The sequence below is a fragment of the Aptenodytes forsteri genome, unplaced genomic scaffold, assembly GCF_000699145.1.
Source record: "Aptenodytes forsteri isolate BGI_AS27 unplaced genomic scaffold, ASM69914v1 Scaffold83, whole genome shotgun sequence".
NCBI classification, from domain to species: domain Eukaryota; kingdom Metazoa; phylum Chordata; class Aves; order Sphenisciformes; family Spheniscidae; genus Aptenodytes; species Aptenodytes forsteri.
Genome location: NW_008795371.1, coordinates 6,817,141 through 6,827,884, shown reverse-complemented (window position 1 = coordinate 6,827,884; position 10,744 = coordinate 6,817,141). Strand labels below are relative to the sequence as shown.

The 10,744-nt window shown below is 54.2% G+C and overlaps 1 protein-coding gene across 1 annotated transcript in view; it reads right to left on the bottom strand.

Annotated features, from left to right (window-relative positions):
- The window catches only part of LOC103899933 (proprotein convertase subtilisin/kexin type 6), a gene marked incomplete at its 3' end in the record, with an annotated part of 28,669 nt that extends 23,016 nt beyond the window's left edge, over positions 1–5,653 (bottom strand). Inside the window, exons 1-2 of the mRNA XM_009280498.1 lie at positions 5,648–5,653; positions 4,539–4,643 (exon numbers count right to left, since the gene is read on the bottom strand). Coding sequence (XP_009278773.1) covers positions 4,539–4,643; positions 5,648–5,653 — 111 coding nt within the window. The remainder of the gene's footprint in view (positions 1–4,538; positions 4,644–5,647) is intronic.
- Positions 5,654–10,744: the final 5,091 nt, after the last annotated feature.

Below are 10,744 nucleotides of genomic sequence, written 5' to 3'. Positions count from 1 at the left end.
CATCACCCATGGGCACAGAGCCCGGCATCGCCCATGGGCACAGAGCCTGGCATCACCCACAGGCACAGAGCCCGGCATCACCCATGGGCACAGAGCCCGGCATCACCCACAGGCACAGAGCCCAGCATCACCCATGGGCACAGAGCCCATCATCACCCGTGGGCATAGAGCCCAGCATCGCCCATGGGCACAGAGCCTGGCATCACCCACAGGCACAGAGCCCGGCATCACCCATGGGCACAGAGCCCGGCATCACCCACTAAAATGGGACGTGGGATGTGGAAGCGGTGCGAACTGCAGCCTGGACCCATCCCAGCGTCACCCCACGCATCAGCAAACACCCCTGGCTCCTTTGTCAGGGCTGCTGCGGAGATAGTGGCTTCATTTTGGGGGAATAAAGGGTGGATGAACAGACGGATGGGGCAAGCTCAGCTCTTTGTGGTCTTTGATCCAGGGACCAGATTCCTCTCCCGGTGCAGCAAAACCCTTGAGCATAAACAACGTCACCTCCAAGCACGTGCCTAAACCCCCCCAGCTTAACGAAGCGCTGAAGCATGCGCTGAAGCCCTCTGGAGACGAACCACATATTTAAGCATTTAGTCAAAGTGTTGGAGAAGACTCAGGTGCTTGGCTTAATTTTGGGGCTGATCATTCCCCTGGCGAGGAGGCAGCAGCCGCAACTCAGCCCCGAGACTTCACCACCCAGCTCCAGGGCTGCTCATCCTTCGAGCTCTTCTCCTCCTGATAAAATAATATTGGGGGCTTCACCCAAGCACAACATGTGTTTCTCAAAAATACGGGACGACCACACATGGCCATGGCAGGTCTCGGGGGATGTGGCCGGCTCTGGAGAGGCGTTTTTGGCACCGGCTGCAGGCAAGGCGGCCTTGGGGCCGACCGCTCTGACATTTGTTTGCTTTTCAGTGGGGCATGACACGTGAAGAGATCAAACGGAAAATGAGCCGGAAAAGGCCGGGATTGGGAAACACTGATGTTTGCCCACGCCACTGCAGCAGGAGCTGCCTAAGGTGCCGGTTTGGGAGCAGCCGCATCCCGTCCCTGGCAAGTGTTCCCCCCCCAGACCCTTTATTGCCCACAAAAAGGGCTCTCCTGTCTTTAGCATGGAGATGAAACCCAGGTTTATTGAAAATAGGTTGTAAAAATAATTTATAGACCAAATCTTTACACGTGCTTATGCTGGGGGGAGAAGGGAGGCACCAGCCGAGGAGCTGGGAGGGCTCTGCAGCACATCCCTCCTTGCCGGACGCTTTCTTCCCGACGGCTCGGGGTCTTTTGGGAACAGCAGAGCTGCTCGTGGGGATGTCTCTGTTCTTGTGACTAAGGTTTTGTAATGAAAAGAATAAAAATCCAAAATGCAAGTTTTTGTTGGGCTCATTTATGTGAAACTGTCGGCTGAACCGAGTTCTTCTTGCATGGTTTATAGCTTTCTGACTTGGATGGAGGTGGATGGGGAACTGTGCATATCAGAAACCTGACAGTTTCCAGCCTAGAGCTTGGTTTTTAAACATATATATTTAAAAAAAACCCAAACTGTTGAAAGGAAAAAAAAATATATTTCATAGAAAAATGAGTTTCCATGCTGCCTTGGCTGATGACAGCATGCTGCTTTGCTTATATGATGATGGATTTAAGCATTGGAAGCAAAAATACAACTTCACGGTCTAGTTAAAAAAAAATAAATACATTAAATAGAAGATACGGCCCGAATACCCAGCTTTTCTCCTTAAAGCAGCACTCCTTAGCAGCGTTACCATGGGTCTCACTGCCCGAGTCACAGCTATCGCCTTTCCCTGCGGCATTGCTGGATGCAGGAACAATGGGAAGATGTGGGATTTCGCGGGGTTTTGCCGGGAGCTGCGGTGCCTCGCGGGGATGTCTTCATCTTCAACACACTCCTGATCGACCCCAGCGCTGCCAGCCGGGAGTCGATGGAGAAGTCTTGTGTGGACACAGAGAAATCAGCAGTTTAACGGCATTGATTTCAAGGGGGGTTTGCTAAATTGCCAGAATTGATGTGGCTGGCGTGGGAAGACAACGGGCGAGCAGGAAGGAGCCCGGGGCATCCCTGCAACGGCTCCCGCGGCTTGTGAAACTCGGATCGACTTCCATCACTCATTTAGGGGGGAGAAGCTTCTCGGAAATTAAAAAAAAAAAAAAAAAGAGTCTTTTTACTAGTAGAAATGGCCAAAACTGTTACAACACAGTCCTGAGCCCGGAGCGTCCCTGCTCTACCCTTGCAAATCCTAATTAGCAATAACGAGGCGACCGTGAATGGCACCAAAAGACCCTGCGAGGAGGCACAGGTACCACTGAGCCGAACCCTTCACCCTTGCTGGAAACAGAGGGGCAGCTTTTTATATTCCCCCTTACTTTGAGGTTTTCAGTGGGTGATGCCTGGATCCAGCCACCCAGGGTAGCTCCACCAAACACGGTAACCAGTATAGGCGAGGATGAAACTCCCTTTACAGCTCCAGAAAAGCAATAGCTTGACTTATTCCAGTGGATGTGCAGGAATTAAAGCAGAGATCCAGGACAAACCAGATGGCTCCAGCACATATTTGCCATAAAGCATGGCAGAAATAATTTAGGTGGGGTTGATTTTGCTATGGTACATGGCCAGCGGCACAGGGACTGAGGCCGTGATATCCTCTGATGAGGAGTAAGAGACCAGAGCAGTGAGGTTGAACGCTCAAGCACTGCGAAGACCAACAGGAGCATCCCAGCGAGCTGGGAAAGTTTACGGCAATGAGAGTTGCAAGATGAGCCCATACGAGGGGCGGCACAGCATGGCATGACCCCGCTCTGCACCCCATTGCACCTCCACGCCTCTTACTCTCGCCACCACGACCTGCTGCCAAAATTGCTGGATTTGCTCATCTCTCCTCCCCTTCAATCACCTGCCATGTCACTTGGCTCATATCAGCCCCGAATGGAGCAGCTGCTGGCCGCGGGGGTCTCTTGGGGCAAGAGGGGAGCTCGGCAGCAGCGTGGTCCCACAGGGACCAGGACCCCAGGTGATGCCCAGCCCTCGTGCTACCGACCCCCGCGGCAGAACAAACTGATAAATAATGGCACTGGAAACAATAGACCCTGGAAGGCACGAACCACCCAACATCTGCAAATGATTGAATATGCTGGTCCTTTGGGATTTCTGCAAGATTTGTTTCCATCTTCACTATTCCAGCTTGCATTTCCTCATGCATCACAGTGATGTTTTCCTGCATCGCACATGTTAAGCCAGTGCCGTCCAAATGCTGAGACTTACCCAAAACGATTTGCAAATGTGCATGAGAGAGGGGGAGAGACAACACATGCCAAGAGGTCTTGAACTCTGAGTGGTAACAAAGGATTAAGAGAACGGGAGCTAATTGCTGTAGCTTGCAGTCCATAGAGCAAGGTAAGGTAAATGTTAAGAAGACTAAAAGCCAATTGATTTGGTTTGCATTCTAACTAGACTCATTTAAATGGAGGTGTTTCAATTGCAGAGCTGAATTAATCATTTGCTGGGATGCCTGTGCACATCCCTAAGAGCCCAGCGCACTTCCAGCGCACCCATGCTCCCCTCGCTGAGGTTTCCCCTGCCAGCAACGCCGCTGCTTCGTAGCAGCCATGCGTGTGCCTCCTCAGAAATGTGCTACAGACCCTGTCCAAATATTTAACAGCAAATCTCTCTGGAAAGCTGGCTGCCTGGGGAAAGCAGGGTTGCTGTGTGGGTCTGGAGAGATGTGGATGGGATGTGCTGTGCTGGGTGGGTTGGAAATGTCTTGGGAGTTGGGAGCATCCCAAGGGTGGCCGGAGCATCCCAAGGGTGGCCAGGCATCAGTGCAAGCACCAGCAGCTCACTGTAGCATGGGTGCGTTCATTGCAATGTTTTTTTCTGCATTTATTTCACCCTTTCCCCGAACACACATTAACCCTTCCCCTGCTCTGCAGAAGTAGCATCTCGCAGGGCTCAGGCGCCGTGTGGAGCTTAGGGAGGAGGAAAGTCGAGGCAGAGCTGCAGCCCTTCCCTGCCACCCCGAGCCCAGCTCACCCAGGTCCCGCCTGTCCCTCCTTGCCTTCCCCCCCCCCGCCATTACTTTTGTCAATTCAGCTGTACTGAAAATCCCTTCGGATGCTTGCTCTAGGAAAAAGCAATGCAGAGCTATTGCCAAGGATTTCACACATAGCAACCATTGAGGCAGCAAGTGTTGTGGCAACTGGATCAACACCCCAAGCATGCAACAGCCTTTCTATCCTGGAAGGCTTTTTTCCCCCTTTTCTTCCTCCTGGCTTTCAGGCAGATGTTAGCGTTTAGTCACTTCTAAGTATTTTTCATCACCGATCGACGTACCCATGTCCAATGAGTCACCCTGTGCATGCACAGGGCTGCGGTTCAAGGATAACATGTCATCACAAGATGCTTGGGCTCATGCTTGACCCAGACCAAGCCAACAGGCTCCTCCGGGGGAAGCAGGGACCCCCATCCCACCAGCCCCCACAGAGGCTGAGGGACCCCGGGCTGCCCGGCCCTGTACCTTGGGGTCCATGCGGAGGAAGTTGTGTGGTCCCCGACTGCTCAGTGTTGAGCGCTTAAACGTCTTGCTGTGGTGAAAGTGGTAGTAGTTTTCCAAGCTCCCGATCTGCAAAAAGAGAGGCTTTTTTTAAAAAAAATCAGGTTTTCCTGTGGTTGCCCCCCATTTCAGTGCCGGCAGCATCCCTTTGTGCATCGGTGCAGCTGTGCCCCGCACCACAAATCCCTTGCTCACACAAAGATCCCTGGCAAAGCCGGGCTTCAGGGAGGGGATGCAGGATGCTGGCACTAAACCTGGTGCCACCACCGTGGCAAACAGAGCTGGTGGCCGGACGCTGCACTGGCACAACAGAGCCCGGAAAACATTTCTATGAATTTTCACCCATTAAATGCATCTTTGCAAACTGCCTTCCATCAGCTCCCAAGCAGAAATAATGAGCTAAAGATGAGCTCAGCAGCTGTGGTGGAGCCAGGAGAGCTGTGTGTCATCGCACTGCCTTTCCCCACCCGACGCTCCGGCTCCGCCCCGGCAGCAAGAACAGCCCCATAAGGAGAGGTGAATGCAATCCCTGCTAGCCCTGGGATGCTCCTGGGAAGCACGGGATATAAATGCGCTTAGCCTGGAGTCAAGGACGGCAGCAGGAGGAGTCAAAAAAAAAAATCTCTCCAAGCAAACCAACCATCCTTCCCAAGGGATGTATAATACATGCCCCAGCCTAGAGTCCCTCCCCAGCAGTAAGTGCAGCCTGGGAGTGAAGGTGAGCTGGGAGAGGCAGCCCCACTGGCTCCCTTCAGCTCGGGGAAGCCCCATGCTCCTCTTTTACAAGTTTTTGCCCTTTTTTTTTCTTGCACGGAGCTGAAATGTCCCGCATTTGTGGGAAAACACCGTGCCAGCCACGCCACCCTGCCAAGCCCCAGGGTGGCTGCGCTGCCTCCAGCCCTCTCATCCCAGCAGCTGGAGATGCCACAACTCCTCTTTTTCCATCCCAAAAGCACGGATAAAGTCCCGGGGCTACACAACGAGCTAGGCGATCTTGGCCAGGCACCTCGTGACGAGAATCCCACAGGGATTCATAGCCGCAGGGATGGGAATGACCCAAAAGCTGCACTCACTGGCATGCGGCTCCCAGGTCACACAATTTTGGTACAAATTGGGTCTCTGCTATAAATTCCCTTTTCCCTGAGGTTGGTTTTCTTTCCCCAGAAAAACTGTCCCATGGCCAGTTGCTGGATGCTGCAGGGAGCCAGGGAGCCCCATCTGCGACCCAGGAGCTGGGGTGACATCCCTGAGGCCACGTGTGACCCAGGGGCCAGGGTGACGTCCCCGAGGCCAGACCAGGGCTGGCTGCAATGGGACAGGGGGGAGCAAACAGGCTTGTCCGGACCAGATGCTGAAGCAGATGATGACAACTACTTACATCTTTATCACACTTAATACACTGAGATGTGCCAGTGCCTCTTATGAGCATTAAATATTTAACTAGTTTTGTTCTGCCTTTTATGCCAGAATGTCATTTCACCGACTTTACTGCCGTTAGTGTGATTTTTGTAATTTGTTTCCACTCAAGTTCATTTAAACCCTCCCTCGCCCCCCCCTTTTCTTTGCATTACAGCATAGCTGTGCATTTTTTTTAACATCTACATGCAAAGCAGTTGCTCATTGCAACCTGCATTTGGCTTTTAAAACCCATTCCTCAAACACACTCATACCTAGGAAAGGGAAGGAGGATGCTCCAACCTCCCCATATTTTAGGGAAACCTTGCACGAGGCCACCCTGCCTCTTGCTCACTCTGCCTGGAAATCCCGATCCCGCAGCCCGGGTGGTTCAGCTCCACATCCGCCGGCTCAGCCTGCAGTTTGCAGGTTTATAATATTCAGTTTATTCTCATCTCCGGTCCCTCTGGCTCAAAGTCGTAACAGGATCACGCTCTATAAACAAGCATCAGCTGAAGAAGCGCTTCTGTTCCCCACCGGAGCGGGCACGGGGCTTTTCGGAAATAAATGCAAAATTACCACGTGATGCAAATCAGCAAGAGGACAGGGAGGGAGATGACCCCATCCCAGGCCCTGGGGATACGTGGCCAGAGCAGCAGGAAAAGCACCCTGTGCCCCAGGTTCTTTATCCTCCTGGGATTTATGGAAGGAAAAATAAGGAAAACCTTCTCATGTTGGGGCTACCTTGAAAGCCAGCCCCGCTCTGAGCAGAGGTTGGACCCGGTGGCCTCCAGAGGCCCCCTTCCACCTAAGGTATTCTAAGGAGAAAAATTTTAAAATGCCTTTTTTTTTAATGGAGAAGTATTTGTTCTCCTCCTTGAGGTCAGTCAGCTCAGTGAGGGCTCCACAATGCCACCCCTGGGGATGGGAGACGCCCAAGAGAGTTGGGTTTTCTCCTGCGTACCCCACCAGCGAGGCCACAGCCCCGTGGCCACAGCAATGGGGATGCTGGAAAACGCAGCGGAGCAGGACTTTACCAAGGGCTGATCCTTCCTGGCTACCTAGACGAGCAAGCGTACCCATCAGCTCCCGACCAGCCAGAATACAGCTGCCCATGCTGAAAGGTCCCAGCTCCACCGCAGACGACATAATCCAGGTTGCCACCAACTGCAGTTACAAAGCCCACCCACCTGAAGCCCAGGAGACCACGCCGAGTACCTCCAGACATGCTCGTTCCCTCCCCAAGTGCATTTACAACTATCGAACTTGATTTTTTTGGACATCTAACTTCTCCCGAGAACGTGCACGGGAGCTTCTTATTTCCACAAGGATTGATTTTAATTTTCCCAATTGATTCGCAGTTTTGGGCTGAAGTTTCAGAGGAAACTTGAGGATTTTGAGGCAACTTGAATTTATACCTCAACAAAAATGAGGTGGTTTTCTCCCCCCCCCCGTTAATTGAGGCAGAGGTAGCCCTGGCTGGTGCTGCCCAGCTCAGGTGGGCTGCAGGTGGAGCAAGCCAGAAGCAACGTGAACACGTTTCGCACCCTGCAAAGCCATCGTCACTATGCTGAGGGCGTCGATGGCTCCGCTTCCAAAAAACCACACACCTGCCAATGTCATCCAGCCAAATGGGGAAGAGTTTGAAGCTGAAGGAGCTACTCATGGCCCTGATGGGACTCAGGCAGTTAGAGAGAGAAGGAGATGCACAGCAAAAGGATGAGAGGCAACAAGTAAGGGGAGAAATCCTATCTGGGTATAAAGACAGTAATTCTTCGTGTAGGGTGCTGACACATGGGCCTGGGGAGGTGGTGGGATCTCCATCCTTGGAGAGCTTCGAATTGCACCTGGCTGAGGCTCTGCACAGCCTGCTGTAGCCTCAAAGTTAAGTGGGGGAGTGGACCAGAGACCTCCACAGGTCCTTGCCAACAGGAATTACTCTACAAATACAGTTCTTAACAGTGTTAAAAAGAGGTATGATTGCAAGGGGTTTGGCTGTCTCCCAATCTCCTTTCCCATTCCCCTTTTCCCCTTCTCCCCCAAATCCCAGTGCCACCTGCAAGCTCCCCAAAACTGGCACCGGGGCAGGGAGAGGCGCCCAGGAGGTGCTCCTGCAGCAGCACCCAGCTCTCCCGATGCATTGCCAGGCGGAGACGAGCCCAGAGCCTGCCTTGCCTCATTAACAGCCATTAGTATTTCAAGCAGGTTCAAGATCGCTTGTAGCTAATGAGACATAGCAAAAGGGAGTTTTTTGGGAGCTGGACACCACGAAGGGCAGCACTAGAGCCCGTCAGGGCATTTCTGAGCCCATTCTTTCCCTCCCCATCGCAGCAAAGTCTTCCAGCATCTCACCCAAACCATCCCATTTCTGCAAAATGCAGCTGCATCGGCACTGGCGTCCTCCAGGAGGACGGATCTGGCTGGGGAGGCCGTGCCTGCTCCCCTCCTGGGGACACCACCTATCCCCACTGGGGACAAGGGCTCCAGCTGCTGAGCTCCTGCCTTCAGGAATGTCATTCTCAGACAGTCACGGCTGGATTCAGCCCAGTAAGGACCGAGCCCAGGGCTGTGAGGACACCATTGCTCCAGCATCCCCCAGATGACAGGAATCCAGGAAAGCTCCAATTCCAGCCCAAAATGAATCCTGCCCGCCTCCCGCACTGCAGGTAAGACTGCCGAACACATGCGAGCCCTCCCAAAACTTACTGTGTTGGACACCGCACAAGGAAAAAATCATGTCAATCCTGTTACCAGGATAGGAACAAGCTTGTCACCACCCCCAGGATGGCGGTGGAGGCACTGCCTGAGGCACCAGCACCGCACAGCCCTCACAGCGCCCTCGGCCAGGGCCTGTCCCGGCTCGCCCCGGCACAGCGCAGTGAACAAAGACCGGCAGGGAAGAATGAGCAGGCGTTTGGGGGTGTAAAAGCTTTTCCTTTTGTTTAATTGTTTGCTTCACTTAACTAGAAGTTGATGCAAATGATTCCCCAAGGGAAATGTCACTCTGCCATGACCCAGAAGGGTTTAAGGGTGGCTTGGTGCACAGGTTGGGCATGGGAACACGCGGGGACCCAGCTCGGACACAGGGCAGACACCTGTGTGCGCAAACCCCAGCGATGCCCTTGCCAGCCAGGAGCATGTCAGGAGCCCCTGGGATTGCATCTTGGAGGAAAAAGAGGTCACCAGCCACCAACGCAGGGCTGAGCCTCCCTTGCACCCAGCTGGGTCACCTTCATGACCGTCACCCCTCCTCCTCCCTCGCCATGTTGGACTCCACCACTTGCCTCCACCCAAGCATCTCCCCAGGGCAGGGTGATATGCCCTTGGTAGGGCTTTCCAGCGGTTTTGTGCAGGATCAGGCCCCCCGGGAGGACACATCTTGCTGGGGACGGTGCCATCCCCAGCAGCTCCATGAGCAGAGGACGCAATGAAGGAAGCTGGGGACACCCAGGCTGCCGCGGGGCTCAGCGCACCATGAACCCCGAGCACAACGCAGCAAATGTCACCTGTGAGCACGCACGAAAGCGGTTCCTCGGGGTTTTGCCCTGGAGGAGCCCCCGTGGGAAAAGTCCAGGGAGGCCAGAGAGCTGAAGGCAGGGCGTTGAGAGCAGCTGGGGAAGCCCCAGCGGTGCACGAGCTCCCAGCATCCGCCATCCGCGGAAAAGGCGGGAGCCAGGAACACCCTGATGCAACCACAGAAATATTTCCCTTGCTCTCCAGCCTGCGCCGGGCTGCCCTGGGGAAGGGCTCAGGGGGGAGGGAGGGATGCTCCGGCGGGGCCACGTCGCGCCCATGGGCCAAATGCCTCTGGTATCAAGGGGACGAGCTCAGGAAAGCTGGGAAGGCGGGGGGGAGTAGATGCTCCAGCGGGGAAGGGACACAGCAAAACCCCAAACCAGGAGCTGACGTTAGGCTGATGCAAATCGAGAGAGTGGGAAGCTCAATCAAGATATTTTCTGGCTGAACAGGGATAAACACTGAAAAGCCCTTTGGGTTGCACAACCGCATTCACCCAGCCCTGTGACAGAGGCATTTGAACAATACAAGTGATTTTCTCCTTGGCGGGGCGAGAGCGGAGCACGGCAGGTAGGGGATGGAGGGTGGGACTCAAGGGGTTATTACCTGCAGGAGGTCACGGACACCAGTGCAGGAGAACAGTGTCCCCAATTCAGCCTCCCCCCTCAAATTTGTTTATGCAGCACCCCATGACTTTAATTATACTTAAAAGCAGGGTTGCAATATAAAGCAAGGTTATAATTTATAGTCCAGGAGACACCTTGGGCAGGAAGACAACCTGAAGTGCCACCCAGCCAGAAAAGCGCTGAGCAGCCGGGCGGCGCAGGAGGTGATAAACTCCGGAGGAAACTCCGAGCACACCAGCCCATGTCTGGGTTTACAAAGAGGATGAAGAAATTGAGAAGAAAAGGAGTTGCCGTGATGAAAGTCACCTTTAAGCCATCCCTGTGCTGCAGGGGATTGAAAGCAAAAGTTCTTCGTGTTCCCAAAATCTCCGATAAACCCGGGCCAGAGAGTCCAAAGTTTGTTAAATCCACAAATGTAACTTTCCGGGATGGGAGGAACTTGTGCAACCCCCAGCCGGTGTGGGAGCGGGCTGTGCGGGGCGAGGGCACCCCGAGGTGCGGCCGCCCGGCTCTGCGCAGGGAGGGGGGGGGGGAGCGGGGTCGGGGCTGCCCGGCCGCCCCCCGGGGCCAAAGCGCTCGGCCAGCATCGCTGCACCGTCCTCATCCCGACCGCTCCGTGGGCCTGGAGGGGCC